Below are 18644 nucleotides of genomic sequence, written 5' to 3'. Positions count from 1 at the left end.
TAAATATCTGTTTATGTATATAATCATTTAATGTCAGTCATCTCCACAGCCTCACAAGATATGCCAGGGTGGTGACTGGCTCTGTTTGGCTCACCACTGCATATTCAGGATCCAGAACAGGGCAAGCACACAATAAATGCTGTTGAATTCACAAACAAACATGTCTGTGCTCTAAAATAGCATTTCTATTCCAATACCTTTATTTCCTCTTCTCTATGGGACAGCAAAATACAATTTGCGAACTGCCATAGTGGGCAGAACTGTTCTTCCCTCTTTAACTTCCTAGATGAAGCTTAAGCAAATCATGTGGGCTTCTCTGGACCTCAGGGAACAGCATGAGAGCAGGAGTGGAAATGCAGTACCATGCCCCTTTAAAGTGAGGGGCTTTCAAGGTTCCATCCAGATATGATATATGATTCTATGAACTGTGATAACTATAGTTAGAGAGCAAGACCTTTTCTCTCTAATTCTGATACTGGATGCAGCTAATGAAAAGAGCAGGCCCTGGAGTCAGACTCTTGGGTTTGAATTCTTGTATGTTTCTTTCAAAATATTTGACCATGGGCACATTACTTAGTCTCTGTGCCTCAGTTTCCTTATATTTAGAATGCAGATGTTAATTTGACCTCCATCATGGTTGCTGCATAGGCTAAATGAGATAATACATGAAAAGCACATAAATCACTTGGAACCTTGGCACAAGAAAACACTCAATAAATCATATCTATTATTAATATACTAAATGAGAACAAAGAATTCCCATAGGGCAAACTCCCCTAAAAAGTGAAGAACTAATGTCTTCAAAAAGTTTATGCGCAAACCCTCAAAGACAGTAAAAAAATAAATGGAATAATTCTCTAATTGTTGAGATGGCTTCATTACATCTATTTTGATCATGAAGCTCTGGACAAAGAGCCTTTGATAATAACTGAAAGGTTATTTCCTGCACACATGCAAATAACATCCCTTGAGGAGAGTGCTCCATTGATAAAATATACAACCTGTACCTGGACCAGTTGCAGAAGGTAATGCAGAACATCATCGTCTTCCAAACTTTCCAGTTTCTGAACTGCAATGGCCCTTACATTTTCATCCGAAAAGTTGCAGTCTAAGAGTTGCATTGTTAACCCAACATCTAAAGCACTTTGATCCCAGACCTCCCTTCTGGCTAACAACTGGTACGTTTTGGCCACAATTTCTTGCTGTCCCCATTTCACGGAGCTAAATAGTTTAGGATATGCTTTTGGGTGCTTAAGACTTTCATATCTAAAATGCCAGAGCAATTCTTTATCCTCTGCTGTGAGAGGATTAAGTGGATCGGTGGCTATGATTGCTTCCAGTTGCTTGCGAAGTTGGTTGGGCATTTCAGCTCGAACCCGGTCCGCTTCAGGGTCAGGGGTGGGCCGATGCTTAGGCAAAGCTATTGGGTGACAGTAATTGTCCAGGAGAATGGAGATGGACATGGAGTTCTCCTTATCCGGGTTGGTTGCTGATGTCAGTTTGTCAGCACTGAAGCTCTCTTGGTCTTCTCCTTTCCCAGATATCTGCCACATGTGGAGAACATATTCCCCATGGCGCAGGAGGAATCGGTGGTCTATCAGCAGCAGGTTCACATAATACAGAAGCTGTGCTTTGCCTCTGGACTCAGAACAGGCAGTCTCTGCAGAGGTCTTGGAAGACAGGGCTGGAGCTTTGCCACAGTAAATCTGGAGGTTCAGTAAAGCCCCTTTGGGCAAGTCTTTGATTTTGATACTGAACTCAAGCCACACATTCCAGAGCACCTCCTCTGTGAAGGGTTTAGAGCTGGTCCTCCTCTGGCAAAGGACCTGCTGTCCATGCTGGATGTTTGCTTCCACAAAAACTGTGAGGTCAGTAGTCCGGGGTAGCACAGGGATATCAATACCTCTGATCTTTACCCTGAACTTGCGGTCACAGTCCCACAGGGACACAGTGAACACACTGTCATGGTCCTTCCCATGGATGGTCAGCTGCTCATGATAGCCAGTGACTCCTGTGCAGTCATCCACAAGTGGCCACTCTTCCTTCCTCACCTCGTCCAGGGCTGGGTTTGGAGGAGTGTCCAACACCAGGTGAATCTCTTCTCCATTCTTGAGGCAATGCCTCACCCACTGGAAGTTTTTGATGGGCGTTTCACCCACCAGATATTCGTCCCGCCCACAGACTCGCAACACAAAATCTTGTTCATTTTGACTTTCGGGGATATCCATTAGAGACTTTTTCTTGGCCATCTTGGTGAAGAAGCTCTGAAGGATGGTGTCTGGGGTATCATCAGCTGAGACCTTGATGGTCTGGCTGGTGGTGCTGCGGTGAATAATGATGAAGATGCAGTTGTTGGTAATCTTCTTCAACAGGTACTCTGGAAGAGGCTTAGACGTCACCCAGGGGTGCATGGCGTAGAGCTTGGTGTCCCGGCCAGCCACCTCGGCCATGCGCGGGGTGACCAGGCGGCGGCGCGTAAATTCGAGCTCATCATCGTGCACGTTGCTGACGTCTGTGACGTCGTAGCCAATCAGGGCTGTGAGCTGCTGCTGGAAGGCCAGCGTCTCCTCTGAGGGCGCTTGCCGCTGCGCCACGTGAATCTGGCCAGGGCACTTGTGCAGTATTTTCCAGTAGCGCAGGCAGTCCAGGGTCTGTACCACTTGGTACTTGTCATAAATCTCATACCACTGTCCTTTCTTCTGGTAGAGCAATAGGAAGTGGTCCGGACCAAGTCGGTGGTAGAAGTCTGCGGCCACGCTCGTCTCCAGCACGCGCAGCCAGACCTGGGCCTTCATCTGTTCTACGTTGCCGTTGCCCGCCACGTGCAGCAGCGCCGTTTCGGGGTTCTTGCTGTTGCGCTGGCTGGTGGGCAGCACGAACTCGATAGGGATGAGCTCCATGGAGGTCAGGCTGGTCGCGGTGCTGCGTGGTTTCATCCTCCGGCGCCTGCGGCAGTTGTCCTCTCTCAGAACCACGGGCTGTTCACAGTTCTTCAGATCCATGCCCTGCGTGACCTGAGAGCAGGGAGAAACAGAGGGCTTTGTCACACGTAAGGCGCTTTCCGTTTACATTTACCTATAAAATGGCAGAAATAAAAGGTGTAGGACATGTCCATGTGCACAAGAAAACAGGGAACAGAGGCATCCGCAAGCAACCAAGTGCTGAACAGCCCTTAAGAGCATGGGACCGGGAGCTGGGGTCCCAGGAATTCAGGCGTCCCCACTTAGTACCTGGGTGATTTGGAGAGATTAGTCCCTGAGCCTGCTTCTCATGTGCTGCTGGGGTTAGTGAGACTTCAGAGGGTGGAGCTGAGAATTAAATAAGGTAATACCTTCATTATGGGCAATTTGGTATATGAGTATTCATCGAACATTCTCTTTATTTTTGTATATGTTTGAAAAATTAATTACAGAAAAGAGATACCTATAAAGCTGTGCCTGGCACAGTTCCCCACATATAATGACTCAAATGGTATGTTGTTAAGCATAATAAAACACATAAATGAGTACATAATTCAGTTAAAAGATCAAGTCCTCGCTTACAAGGTGAGAGGCTGACAAAATCCAAATTTGAAAACAGGCCTATGACTTATTTCCTCTTTGTTGACTCTCACATTTCTCTTTGGGACCCGGATACTTTACCCACCCTCGCTTCATGTTCTCTATTTTCAAACTGTCTGAACCTGGTATCTAAGCCCTAATTGACTTCCTTTCTTTTTTCTTTCTAATTAGGAAAGCTAGTTATTTCCCTCAAAATAATCAAGAGTATCAGAATGTAATCAAGGCCATTTGCACATATATAAAATTTTGAATCATGAAATGTTTAAACATTCTGACTGTAATGATTATGTCAGGGCACTATCTGTTTAGCGAATCACCCAAGGCTATTCTCTCCTAATAGGAACAATCAGATAATTTTGGCTTTGTACCAGCTCAATTGATCTGCTTTTGCTTTAGGTAGTGGAGGAGCTGCAAGATGGAAGGCAGGATTTCTGATTTGTGGTCTGCTATTTAGGCCCCAATCAATTACTTTTTAACTTCTTTTTTCCTGTAGTATTTTCCTTTCTATAATAAGAACTCACAAGTTTATTCTCATTCAGTTATCTAGTCTTTCCACAAATTTTTAATGAGTATCATGCATGAAACATAAAGTATATAACTGTGATGTACTACGTAAAGAAACCCTTTAAATAATGACTGACTGCAAATGTTAAAATTGAAATATGAATAATAAGGTATTTTGATTTCAATATTTAGTATCACTACATTGTAAAATATATTCTAAATAGTCAACTATTAAAATACAAGTTCTTAAATTTCAGAAAATAGTATTTGCCCTCCTAGATGACTAATGTTATGGAGACTCTTAATTGATTTTTCCTTAAGATATAGTAGAGCATTCGTTATATGCCAAAAAGGAGAGTTTGATGTAAAGATAAGGCAGACAACTTCATTAGGTTCAAATCTAGGCTTAATCTTACTTTCATTGTCACTGTTCCCTCTTAAAATATGAAGGTACACCTACTTGAGTAAATGAAACCACCTGTCCCAAGAAACAAACTGTCTCCTGCAACTTAAAACACTCACTGTTTGGCCTTTTGCTACAATATAGAACACCTAACAAAGAAGAAAAGCTTAAGATAAATTAATATTTACACATTGATAAAATAAAATAGCATATGTCTGAATTTGGGTAACAAATATACAGCAATAACTTCTACCTCAGTGATACAAAACATTCTTAAATAGTAGAATCAGAAGAAAATAGACTGACTAAATACTCACTGATTTTCTTCATGGTTGAGGTTATGAAGCTTTCTCCTTTTAAGAGAAGATGTTAGAAACACTGTAAATACAGTAATCTCTAAATATGCATTTGTAAGCATCTGAAGCCTGATTGGCACAGGCTCCCTTACCCTTCTCTTTCCTCCCAAACAAAAACAAAAACAATGGACTGATACACCTGCCGGAACTATTGGCGGAACCCTGTGGACATCCAAACATATGGGATGTGATAGACAATGAAACAGAGACATTCAGCAGCAATATCATCTCAAGAACGACAACAGTTCCAGATAAAAATATTCTAGCTGAGAAGGAAGTGTCACTGTTTCAAGTCAGACCCACCAAAAGACAAAAAATAGAAGGAAGTAATACCTGAAAAAGCAGCAGAGGCGATGATGCCGAAGGATCATTTGTTTAATTTTTGAAAACAAAACAAATTCAAACCAACCCAGTGTGCCTCTAAACTCTTCCGCTTTTCTGGGTCTCCCTTCATATCCAGATGCAGAGGAAGTGTTGCAGTTACCAGGAAGGAAGTTTTAACCAAGTTGATTATACGTGTGATTGCTCATTTTAAAAGTGTCAGAAATGCATTTCCTGTTATAGAACAGAGAGAGAGCCCAAGAGTGAGCAGTGTTTACCATATATATTTTTAAACTCTTTGAACTATTTAAAAAATTGTGATAGACCGAGACAAGTTAAATTCACATAGCTCCAAGCAAAAAAAAATACACATTATGAGACACAAACAAAATGAAATATTTTTCTAGCTAGTTTTAAGTAGATGAAAAGACCCAACAGATAAAATAACAGAGAGACAGCTTCTTAGGAAGATTTTAAAGAGTCAAAACAAACCCCTCAATCCTCCAAAGATCATTCTCTTAATTTCCCCTCATGGGAACTCAAATGAACCCTTCTTCATACCCTGTAGCTGATAGATGGGGGAGAGAAACCTAGTCATCCAGGAGGCTGTGTTATCAATATGAACATTTTCAAAGATGAGGAGGTCTGGGAGCTCACTTCCTTAGCATGGTGAGAGATTTCTCTTTTTTTTTCAGAGAATCCAGGGCCTAAAATATCACTGGCTCAAACAGAAAGTATGTTTGTGTGGATCTATGTTGGGGGTGGAAATTTACTGTGAGCAGTAATTGATTGTAGTTAAAATAAAAGAAGGTTGGTTGGTATCATGCAAAATTGAGGGGCTGAACACTATGACATCATCAGGCAGATGATGTCACTAGGAGATGGTTCCTGATTCCCATGGGAGTAGAGGCCACATAGAAAAGCCATCCTAAATCATTTCTAGAGCAGCTGTATATCTGCCAGTGACCCTGATTCCTCCTAGAATCCCAAGCACGTTCAGATCCTGAGCCAATGGTCCTCTCCAATCAAAGATCCCCTCTACCATAGTCAATGCTCTAATCCGGGTTCTCATGGACTCCAACTGAGCTCCAGAGACAGCAGGTGAGATGGAGTATGCTTCACAGGTCACTAGGTGGAACATAACCTTAAAAGTTCTTCTGAATTACTCTGACATCAAGATAAATAATCATTGATTTGATCACCTCCTTTCACATAGGCCCCTTGGGTCTTAACTTTCTGTGAATAGTACCGTAATAGTTGATAGCAGCAGGCAAGCCATTTAATTCAAAGGCTGCCTGCCCCCCCCCCCAAAAAAAAGATACAGAGGAGGTTTATCAGTTTTTCAAACTGTATTCCTATATGAGAGGGGCCCCTGAATTCCTTAGGAGACTGGCAGCTTTGCAAGTCTCAAGGCTGGCCCTCTTGGTTCTGAGAGATGGACCAAGGAGCCATGCTATAGGACCCTGCCCAGCTGTGTTTCACATAGACTGTGCAGTGTGTGGGACGGCCCATGTGGGTGATGGGGGAGCTAGGAGGCAAGGAGCACTGGTCACAGAAGGACCATTATCCTCATCAGTCCATCTCCTAGACCATTCAGCAGATTCCCTCACTGTCCTGGCCCAGTTATGTCCCAGGAAGCCGTTGTCCCACCTGGCACCTCCACTCCCCTCTCACATTCTTCCCAGAAATTCAATACTTGGGTTCCTGGGTCTTCTTGCTTTTGAAGGTACTGCTCAGATTAAGTCCTACTCATTTAGCTCAATGGGCATAGAGTTTGGGAAATTATGCAAAGATTGCCTGTTCTATGACTGAACTTGAAAATACCTCAGACTTTTATTGATGGTTTGAGAGTAAAAATACCCTGCTTTTCCCCAATCCTGTTATAGTGACTCAAATTTTACTGTACATAGCACATCTTCCAAGGGTGAAAATAATGACAAACATCTCTTCCCCTCTGTATAAATACTACTTCCATGCAGAGGACCTAATTAGGACCTCTTTTTTTTACTAATTAGGACCTCTTTTATCCCCAGAATTTTTAGGCTAGAAGACCCTAAAACTTCACCATTACCTTTTTTTTTTTAATTTATTTTTTAGAGCAGTTGGAGTTTCACAGGAAAATCAAGTCCGGAGTTCCCGGACTTTATATGTGGTAGTTAGATTCATTTGTCAGCTTGGCCAGGTGAACGTGCCAAGTTGCTGCGAACATGAGCCAATGGTACGTGAACCTCATCTGTTGCTCATTAATCTGCAGTTGGCTAACAGGTGTGCCTGCTGCAGTGAATGATGTTTGAGTTAATTGGCTGGTGCTTAAATGAGAGAGCTCAACATAGCACGGCCCAAGCAGCTCAGCATACCTCATCTCAGTACTCGCAGCTCAGCCCAGGCATTTGGAGATGCAGAGAGAAATCACCCTGTGAGAAGTTGTTGGAACCCAGAGACCTGGAGTGAAGGCTAGCAGAGACCATCCTGTGCCTTCCCACGTAAGAAAGAACCTCAGATGAAAGTTAGCTGCCTTTCCTCTGAAGAACTAACAAAATAAATCCCCTTTTATTAAAAGCCAATCTGTCACTGGTGTGTTGCATTCCAGCAGCTAGCAAACTAGAACACCATATTATACTCCTACCCCACCTCCCACAGTTTTCCCTTTTATTAACATTTTGCATTAGGGTGGTACATTTATTGTAATTGATGAACCAAAAGAATTATCATTATGTTAATTAAAGTCTGTAGTTTACATTAGGCCTCACTCTTTGTCTTGTACAGTTCTATGGGTTTAGTTTTACATTTTCATTGTAGTAACATATATACAACATAAAATTTCCCATTTTAGCCACTTTCAAATATACAGATCAGTAGTGGTAATTACATTCACAAGTGTTGTCCTACCATCACCATCATCCATTACCAAAACATTTTTACCACCCCAAACAGAAATTCTGTACCAATTATTATCACCATTTTACCTTTCTAAATTAATATTTGTCTCTCCTATCTTTTTTTTCTCTGTGAATCTCCTTGCATCCACCAGTGTTTTATATACAGTACACGTGTAATACACTTTTTTTTTCATGGGCAGATACCGGGAAACGAACCCGGGTCTCTGGTGTAGCAGGCGAGAACTCTGCCTGCTGAGCCACCATGGCTCGCCCTGTAATACACTTTTGTCGAAAAAAATTCTGACCTTCTATATCATATCAAACCATCATAGACATGACAAGATAGAACAGATTAGAGTATAAGAGCACAGTAAGAGATGTCAGTGATCAATAAACAGGCCAAGAATTAATTATTTGCTGAGGAAAGCTCTTTCCTACAGACTTCAGAGAGAATATTTATGATCTAGTTGGAGAGACAAGACACACAGGTGAAAAAAATAGCATGAGCAATATTGATGGTATATACAAACCAAGTGGCATAAGTGGATTATATAACTTCTATTAAGTAATACAACAACGTACTGGAGGAAGAGGTCACTTTGGGTGGGATTTTTTTTTTTTTTTTTTTTACTATGTAGATGAGGCACAGGATTCAAGGCAAGAGGAATCACATGGGCAGTTTTCCAGGCCAACAGGGGGACAGTGAACAAACCAATTTGCTGAAATGGAAAATTTAAAAGAGCAGTGAGACATGAGGAAGAGGTGTCAAAGGATAGATTGTGGAGAGTCTTGAATGTTGGAAGCAACAGTTTAGATTTTCTTCTACATTTCATCTTAGCCAAAAAAGGCCAAGAAGCGATGTGAATTTTATGCTGTACATGTGTGCTTTCCAGTGTTATTTCATGTCTTGGCACATGTAAAGAACATTTGTAAGGTACATGGGGGTCAATTGAGGAGGTTCCTTCAAGCCTGAGACAGTGCCCATACCCCAAGGGCCCCTAACCCTTTTGGGGTATTCTGATTGGGAAGCTCTGCTTTTGGTATTATCCTTGAGTAGGGCAGTTGTCTGACTGACATATGTGGGTATTTCAAGGCTTGGAAAAGCACTAAAATCCAACTTTTCATGCTTTGTTGCTCAGCCTCAGATGGCTCCTGCAGTGTTAACAAAGATGCAAAAAGGCATTTCAACTAATCTAACAATTTACTTCATTTTCATACCTTGCTTTGTTGTCTTTATGAAACTGTGCCTAATATTTTTGGTCTATCTAGTGAGATTAAAAAGCAGCATCCTGGTATAGCCAAAACATTGGCAATCATGAGACCTGGATTTATTCCTGCTCTTTCTGTAGGCCTGATATATGCCAGTTCATGTCTTTGGACTTCTGCATCTACCAGAAGGATAACCATCATCCTACTTTTCTCATAGAAAGTTATTATAAATCTTCAATTTTCAACAGAACATAAACTTATATAACAGTGACTATATAAGACATTATATTAGATGCTCTAGAGGACATGTAATTCCAGGTGTCACACACCAACACAATACTAGGTAGAAGAGACCATGTCATCTTGTGATTTTCTTTTTAAGAGAGAATGAAATTTTTTCATAAGACTTTTGGTTCCCCTCATGTCTCTAGCCAGAATTGTGTCAAATGCCCATCTAAACCTAAAATCAATCAGTGAGAAGGGAGGTAAAATTACATGAATGATTTAAACTAGACAAGGTTTATCACCATTTCCCTAACTCACCCCGCTGAGTTCTTGGCTGACCAGAGAAGGAGGGACAACAAAACGAAATGTCAGAACTCTGGCAGTAAGACCAAAAGGGTGCAGGGGAGTCTGCCACAACCTCGACTGCCTTTGGGAGGCAGGCTGTTATCATGTGACGTGGCAGTGGAGAACAACTCCACATTCTGAGAAGTTCTGAAAAGAAATCAGCCATAGTCAGCACAACCGCAGTGGTCTTCAGCCACATCCAGGTGCCTAGGGCACATTCTACTTCATTCTCCGTTCTTTTTATCACAAATTAACCACTGATAGCACTTTTCTTAATTTTCTTGTTCAGTTAAACAGTCAATACAGCTTAATATTTCATGAATTTTTGGAAAAGTTTTTTCTGTAAATTGATTTTTAATCCAAATTCCTTAGTATGATACATTTGGCCTTTTATGATATATCCTTTGCTTAACTCTCATGCTTATCCCCCAAATCACCTCAACAGTCAAATTAAACTGATTTCTGCTCTTACACTTGCAGTGCTCATTACACCTCTCTGCCTGCATGTGCTACTCCCTGGACTCCATCCCTTCCCCTTATTATTTCCTGTCTTCTCTCTCCTCCATCCCATCATCTCCTCTACCATTTGACAGCTCCTATTTCTTTAGTCCTCACTCTTCAATCATCAACTCTGGGGGCGCTTTCTGGATTGCAAAGAGAGTGTGCTTTCCTCTTTAGTAATCTCCACTGCAAACAATACAATACCACCACCACCAAACTCTCCTGTAGCACTTACTATATTTCTTACATTGTTCTAAGATGGTAACTCATTTAATCCTCCCAACACCCCAAGGAGATAGGCGCTATTATTATCCTGGTTTGCAGATGATGAAAGCAAGGCACAGAGAAGTTAAGTGTCTTTTCCAGGTCCCACAACTGGTTAAGCGGAGGTCATTATAGCACGTCTCCCAGGGGATGGTCCCTATTTACTTGGCTGCCTCTTCCACCTGATTGTGAGTTCTTGGAGACAAATTGACTGCCCCATTCATTACTGCATTCCCCACACCTAATTGAGTGGACAGAACAATAAAGCTAGAGCCTTAATACAATAACTGCTGTGGAATGGTTCACTTTATAGTGTTATCTCTTTTTTGAAAATCACTGAATTCCCTTGCATTTACAGAAAGCAACAGAAATGTTGGGTGATTCTCCTGAGGCTTTCTGGACGAACCAAAGCCCAGACATCCCCTCCTTCCCACCTAACCATCTTTCTTAAAACCCTTCAATCTGCCTCCTCTTCAATCCTCAGAACATGAAACCTGAAAAGGAAATGGTTTGTAGTGTGGGACTTAGGAAGGAAACCCACTTAAACTAACATTTGGAAAAATCCTCATGATAACCCATCTGTCTGACCTAATTATTAGTTTTCTATTTTGTTCCCTTACTAACACTGACTGAAATACAAGGCCAAAGACTGTCTATACTATGTTCTAGTGAGCAAGAAATCCTCCCTTATGATGGATAGCCAGACCTATCCCTGGGCCTGTCTTCAGAATTATCTGTAGAATGCAGATAATTTTTAATTATCTACCTTCCCATCAATCTACCTACCTACCTGCATCTATCTGCCTAATACACACAGTAGCCTGATCCTTGCAGAGTCTAGGCTGTTGGAATAAGGGAGTAAAGTTGCCAAGCCCAAAATATCTCCTTCATTCAGGGGTTAAGTTTTCCCCGTCAAGGGCATATTAGAAGGTCCTAGGAGAAAGGAAGACTTACTAGATCAATTAGAATGGAATCCCTACATTCTAGTCCTGTCCTGAAGGCCAGGAGGTGGCAAAACAATAGACGCTGTTTCTCAGGCTTTTCTACTGGACATTGTTCCTTCCAAGGCCTTGGGTTCTCAACTCCATGTCTGGTGGAAGTCACATTCTGCTGGATGGAAGCTTAGAGGATGCTCTGCCCCTCCAGGTTCAGAAAAGGGGTGCTGGGGGTGGGAAGGGGGAGTAGTGATGCCCACTCTGAATCCATCCTCTTCCCCAGCTTAGGGGGACACTGAGAGTCACAGTCCCACATGGTCTTCTGTGCCCTCCAGGCAGTGGGCAGGGAGGTCCTTCTTAGCTATGGTGCCCGGGCCCCTTGCTCTCTATTCCCCTTCACATGGGGCCATACTCACGCTTCAGCCAGCATAGTGCACCTGGCCTGCTGGGGTGCAGCAGACACCTGGTGAGGGGGAGTGGCGGGTGTCGGGGAGTGGGTGGAACAGGGCAGGGCTGTCTCTGCACAGGTGTTTCTGTGTACATAGGAGCAGGTCTTCTTCGCCTCCAAAGCTTGAGCTCACACTTTCTGAAATTACCCATTTTGTGGATCTGTTTAATCACATAAGAATTTTCTGCCGATTGGGAAATACCCTGCTGGGGTGTGCCTCAGTGAAGGGTGCAGATTCCTGCTCAGAAGTGTCCTCCAAGCTGCCTAGCAATTCTCATTTGTTTTAAAATAGATGACTAGACAAACTCCTGATTTTTTCATCCCTTCACCAGTGTTTCTCTCCTTCCTTCCCTTTTTTAATAAAAATAGTATTTACTGACCTGAATAGGGGAAGGACTTCTGGATTGCTGCTAATACTCAGTTTTTTTGATGGGGTTCTCTGTACACGGGTGTGCTCCATTTGTGAATATTGATCAAGCAGTCATTTTTCTGTGTGTAATATTTAAAGTTTCTAAAAAATAGTACTTACCTAAAAGTATTCTTACTTTAAAATGCCTAAAAATTACTTCCCAAACTTTCTTTGAAAGTTGAGTGTTTTTTCTTTTTCCTTCCTATTCTTGGAATTCTTCTCTCCAGTGAATCTTGATATTTCAGGTGGAGGCCAGTGTTGGAGTGTTGTGCCTGCCTCTCAGAAGTGCTGACATTTGCCCAATCACTCCATCTACTTATTAGCTGGAGGGTGCTCCAGCTAGGCAGAATATCCTGAAGAAAATAGGATCACATTTGAATTTTTTGGAGAGAAAGGTTTCTCTGATCCAAGCTGATGTGGTGGAATTCATTCAATTTTTCATGTATTTATGCGTTTATTTCCATTTGTTCATGTATTCATTTAACATTTGTCATATATAATATAAATAATACATAATAATATATTATTATTTTCTGTGTGGTGCCACTGCTTCTCTCTGTAAGGAACCTGCAATTTAATAGGACAGAGATGGTCACCTCCCATCACCATGCTATGTGGGATATCAGATGTGCCCATACAGCTGTACAGGGAAAGAGCTATTGGAATTCAGATATAGGCGTTCAGAGCAGGATGCTGTCTTTTCCAGGGGCTGGGGCCAGGGAAGCCCTCACAAGGAGTGTCAAGGAACGTAAGTGTAGTTTGGGAAGGCAGAGATGAGGGGGAAAGAACATTCTAACAGAGAGCCTTAGTGTAAGGCAGCCAAAGTTCAGAAGACAGAAATTTCACCTAAGTAGTCCAGAATGGGCAAGAAGGCCATGGTGCCCCTGACAGGGCCAAGGCAAGAAGCATGACCTTCATTTCGTAGGAGATATTAAACATATATTTAGGAAGAGCCTAATCAAACAGGTGGGGATGGTTAGACTAATCTCTAAGCCCCCTCCAGTTCCTTTGTTTTAATTAACTGTTTTTTATTGATATATAATTTACATAACATCCAAGTTTTAGCCTTTCGGAGTCTATAGTTCTCTGAGGCAAATTCAACAGTCCTCATGAATTAGTTAAGGTGTGCTGGCTGCGCTGATCACTATAACAAAATCTCAATGGTTTATTTATTTCTCATATCATAGTTCAATGCAGGTTGGGTGTGGGGAGTCTTTATTCTCAACATTTGTTCAGGACCCAGCTCTTTCTACTTAGTGGTTCTGTTCTCTCAGGACCTGAGCTCTCCATTTGGTCTGAGAATTGTGCCCCTCCTGCACTGGCCAGAACTCTATCAGTAACCCACCTGCCAACAGGGGTGCTGGGAGATACAATCTACTTAGGTGTCCAGGAGGAGAAGAAAATGAGTTGGAAAATCCGTAGTGCTATGTTTGCCGCAGCATGTTAGAGACAATAGGCCTCTAATGAGTGTAATAAAATGTAAGTATGTTCTTACATCTAATTTTGAGTATTAGAAATTATTTCTTTCTTGAGACACTTGCAATATGACCCTCCAACTCAGCTGTCTTTGATGGTGTGACTTTAGCTTGTCTCTTGTTGAATGGCAGTGATAAGTAAAGGTTTTCACACCAGAAACTGGCAGTCTGCACCATGTTTCTGTCTCCAAACTCTTCTACCACAATGCAGTTCTTTTTTCACTTGCCAGGAAATTATGTTGTAATCAGGCAGTGCAATTAGCCATGGAACACACAGAGAAGGTAAAGAGATGAATAGATTACCCATTACTTTAGTTGTCCTTGTCATTGTCAAGCCAAATCAAAATAATATTCAGTTCCCACTTTTTTGGGCATGTTTTGTAAATTTATTCTTCCATCCTTCCACTATTAAAGTTTGTTTATCTTAATACACATTTATTTCTTGTTCACGTAAATACTTGTTGGCAGCAGCATGAGAATTTGGTGGAAGGTCTGTGTCATGTAGCTGTTAGGAGACCCAGGCTGACAGAGGCTTTGCCATCTTCAGTATGTGGTTTTCAAGGTTGCCTTGGGCATCCCCATCCAGCCAGCAGATGGGGAAAGAGAGAGTGGAGGAGGGTGCAAGAGGTTTCTGTGGACTGGGCATAAAAGTGACAAATATCACTTCCACCTATATTTCATTAGCCACAACTCGGTTGTGTGACACACCCATTACCAGGGTAAGGGATCAAGTAAAATAGCCCTTGTTACAACCTAGTGGCAACTCTGTCCTGTGGTGGTGGTAGGAGGGCAGGCCATCAATCTGTGACGAACAGCTTAGTCATCTCTGCCACAGCAGAGTTAGCAGTTTCTCTTTTCTTTAAACTTACATATACTACCCATGGCTCTACCAAAATTAGATGTTCCAGGGATGTCAGCTTTTTTTTTTTTAAAGGAGTCTTTGCTGCAATAGAATAATTCTAAAATAATTAAATATTTTGTTGTTATTGGATTGATAATATGAGTCCCAGATAGTGGGATAGTGTGGATTATTATATGGTACCAATGTCCAAAGGTGATGGAAAGCAAAGGCAGGTATAGTAGTCAGGAGGGCCAACCACATATACTACAGTTCTCTTCCTGGCAGGCAGGTGGCAAGGTTACATTCTCCCACCCCTTTGAAGTTAGGAGCGATCATGCTCTTTGCTCTGACCAATGAAAGAGCAGAAGTGTATCACAATTTGCCAGGTTTCCTTCCTCCTGCTGTGGAGACCCTGAAAGCACATGCTGACATGGAACTTTGTTGGCTTCAGCTGAAAGGCTGACCCATCGTGGGTATGCATGTGCTAAGAAATGCATCTTTGGTGGGTTAAGTTACTAAAACCTCAGGGTTGTTTGTTATCACAGTCTGACCTAGTATATCTGATTGATACATCAGCTAAAGGTTTCTCTTGAAAAAAAAATAGGCCAAAATATTATTTTCCATCAGATTTTAAAAGGTTAAAATTTTTCAGATTTGAAATGTAAAGCTTTTTGGGGGAGAAAATTTTGTTGAACTTTAAGTAACATGAAAGAAAACCACTTTATTCTTTAAGTACAATATTTAACTTACAAATGCTCAAAATGATGCTATAAACATCTTAATTATATAAACTATGCAGGAAGTAGCAAACATTCTATGTAATGTTTAAGATACATAATTATAGGAAAATATTAAATTCTTTTTAGCAGCAGCTTCTATATGATATATAATTTTAGTTTATTTAATTCTTTTTTGTCTTTCTCCATGAAACTTTATCCCTCCTGAAGAGATTCTGTGTGGCTCTTTTTAGAACTTCCTCCTTCTTTATGATATTGAAATAACTGGAATTAATGCTGCAGGATTTTTTCTTCTTATTTCTGTTTTGAAAATTCTGTTAATATTTAAATTGCAGCATCACTGTGTTTGCCACAAGTGTCAAGATTGGCTGTAAATTCCTTATATACTCTGGGGTTCTGCCCCCAGCATGCCTCACAATTAATGTGGATGATGACAGTAAATCATATACATAAACCTTAACACAAGACAATAGTTTATGGGTCTTCCCTATTTTAGTTAGAGCTGAAAGTCCAGAGTTTGGAAGGAAACAGGATGCGCTTTGCTGGTGGCTCCCAAATGCTAGTCTTTTGCCTAGCTGCATCAGAATCTTCTGGGAGTCTTATTAAAAACACAAGTTCTCAGGCTTCCCTCCATGTGATAGATTGAATAATGTACATCAATTTAGACATTTTTCTTAATCTACATTCCTGTGAAGTCAACCCCTTGTGAGATAGGACCCATTACTCATGTTATTTTTGTTTGATGTGTGGCCCAATCGAATGAGAATGGGCCTTAATCGAATTACTGGAGGCTTTATAAAGAGAAGAAACCAGAAACCATGGTTAGAGAAGGTCATAGGGGAAAGAGGCAGTGAGAACTTGGAAGACAAAGGAGAGGGTCTGACCATGTGAGGTGAAGCAGAGATGCAAGCTAAGGAACCCCAAGGGTTGCAGCAAGCCAGTACCAGAATATTTCCAAACCTGGGAGGAAGCAATCCTAGCCTCTGAAGCCATTGAGACACTAATTCCTGTTGGTTAGTATTTGTGATAGCAGCCCTGCCAAACTGAGACATTACAGTATCCCCAAATAAAAACATCCACAAAGAGGCCCTGGGAATCAATATTTAGCAATTTTTACAAGTGATTCTGGTGGACAACTAGGTCCAACTGAGCAGAATCTATAGAGGACCTTCCAGAGGACACCTTTCAGAGAAGATTGCCCTCGCCATCTTTCCCTTGCTGTAAGAATGTGTATGCTTGCCTCTGTGTGTGGAAGCCATCTTGGGTTGGAAGACATAGTAAAACCTTTTGAGGGAGGAATAATGCCCTGAGAGGAAGTTTGAACTTTGAGTTGACTTAATGTTTACCTTAAAAAGACTGTTTTAAAGTAAGACTGTGATATTTTTAATTACCAAGTTTATTTTTTTTCTCTATCCATGGGAATAGAGGCTCAAGAGCAAGATTAAGTCCATTATGGAAATAGGTACATTTTTCCCCCTTTGTGCAACAGAATCATGGTATGTGCAATACATCCCTCTACCCTTTAGCCCAGTATTTCCAAAATTTATTTGACCTCAGGATAATTTCTCAAGCAAAACTTGCTACTATTTCCTGGAATAGATTTTGGGAAATGTTGCCTCAGATTATTTTGCTTCTTCATTTTCTTTGAGTGTACATGTATACAATTTTACAAATAAAGCATTGTCATGCCCAACTGGTGCCTTGCTCAAATGGCTGTAAACATTGACTATAGGGAATATAATAACATGCTGTTTTGAAATTTGCAGATTTAGAAACTCAGATATAGTAGTTAACTTGAGGTGGAATGCTCAGTGTCTTAGTTTGGATTCCTTCAAAAGCAGACACTTAGACAAGGTTTTGGGTACACGTAGTTTATTTAGTAGATTCTCCCAGGAAGCTTGGTGGAAAATGGTGAGACAGAGAATGGGGAAACCAATAAAGGATATATTGACGATCATTGTATTCACTGGGGATTGATCTTTCTGGGATTGATAACACCAAGAAATTGTGTGAAATATGCCTTAGAACTATTTAGGTTCTCTGCTTAGATTATTTATCCCTCTTTCATTATGGCTTTATCTTGAGCACATGAATTCTTTGGCACTTCTGGCCTGTGCTATGCTTGGACTAAATACGTCCTTGAGGAGAGAGACAACAGTGCTTGAGGTTGGTATGTGTGGAAACTGTTTCTTGTGGATATCTAGGGTGGGCCTAGGGAATTTGAGATGGGTATTGGCAGCATCTGCTACACCCAGGTTAACTCTCATCTTTTAAGGCTACTGTATTGGCTTCCATTGTCAAAGAGCTACATTTTTTTTTTTTTTAATATTTTTATTGACGAAACAATATACAAACACAAACATCCTTAACATACAAACATTCCATACATGGTGTACAATCAGTGGCTCAAAATATCAAAAGAGGGCCTCTTTTGTTGCTCTGATGTGGCCTCTCTCTCTCTCAGTCAATACGACAAACAAACTCACCATCCTCCCCCTCTCTATGCGGGACATGGCTCCCAGGGGTGTAAAAACCTCCCTGGCAAAGTGGGGCAGAAATTCTAGAATGAGCTGGGACTCACCATCAAGGCATTGACTAAACCTTCTCAACTGAAAGGGGAAAGAGAGAAATGAGATAAAATAAACTGTCAGTGGCTGAGAGATTTCAAACAGAGCTGGGAGGTTATCCTGCAGGTTATTCTTACACATTATATAGATATCCCTTTTCAGTTTATGGTGTATTTGAGTGGCTAAAGGGAAGTATCTGAAACTGTAGAACTGTTCTCCAGTAGCCTTGTTTCTTGAAGATGAAACAAGGTAGTAGTTCTGAAAATGAAGAAGTAATCAAGCTTGTTGGCAGGTGGATATAAGTAAGAAAGGAATGGGAAGATGCAAAGAAACTTCTAAGGTGTCAAACTTCTGGACCCAGAAAAATAATAATACTTTTGGCAGAAATGACAAAGCTAGAAAGGTATAAATTTGAAGGGCTGACATTTTTAACATTATTTACTGTTTGGGGAGCTCAAGTTTAATTTTAACTGGGCTTTGTTGACTTCATCCATTCATCTATTTATTTAACAAACAAATGTTTTACTTCAATTCTAAGGTTTTACTGATACCAATTGCAGGGTAAGCCTAGTAATTGAGATGGATGACTGAAAATTTGGTAATCTTATGAATGTATACTTTATATTTATACTTTAATTCTTAAAGATTTAAATAAAGACTTTAAA

At 41.0% G+C, this 18644-nt stretch overlaps 1 protein-coding gene and 1 long non-coding RNA gene across 6 annotated transcripts in view; one reads left to right on the top strand and one right to left on the bottom strand.

The window, feature by feature from the left end:
* PIK3CG (phosphatidylinositol-4,5-bisphosphate 3-kinase catalytic subunit gamma) overlaps positions 1-5953 on the bottom strand; it is a 43003-nt gene extending 37050 nt beyond the window's left edge. For 2 of the 5 annotated variants that reach the window (XM_077163713.1, XM_077163644.1), the window contains exons 1-3: positions 5706-5953; positions 5157-5378; positions 1008-3014 (exon numbers count right to left, since the gene is read on the bottom strand). In XM_077163713.1, coding sequence (XP_077019828.1) covers positions 1008-3002 — 1995 coding nt within the window. In that variant the 5' untranslated portion in view covers positions 3003-3014; positions 5157-5378; positions 5706-5953. The other 3 variants (XM_077163569.1, XM_077163421.1, XM_077163495.1) reach the window with 3 other exon arrangements.
* Positions 2521-6448, top strand: LOC143687246 (uncharacterized). Its single transcript, XR_013177473.1, has 2 exons — positions 2521-3049; positions 5840-6448. It is a non-coding gene; the product is annotated as an uncharacterized LOC143687246 (long non-coding RNA).
* Positions 6449-18644: the final 12196 nt, after the last annotated feature.

This window comes from Tamandua tetradactyla, chromosome 1 (genome assembly GCF_023851605.1).
Source record: "Tamandua tetradactyla isolate mTamTet1 chromosome 1, mTamTet1.pri, whole genome shotgun sequence".
Lineage (NCBI taxonomy): Eukaryota > Metazoa > Chordata > Mammalia > Pilosa > Myrmecophagidae > Tamandua > Tamandua tetradactyla.
Note: the sequence above shows the minus strand (reverse complement) of the source record. Positions and strands in the feature narration are given on the sequence as shown.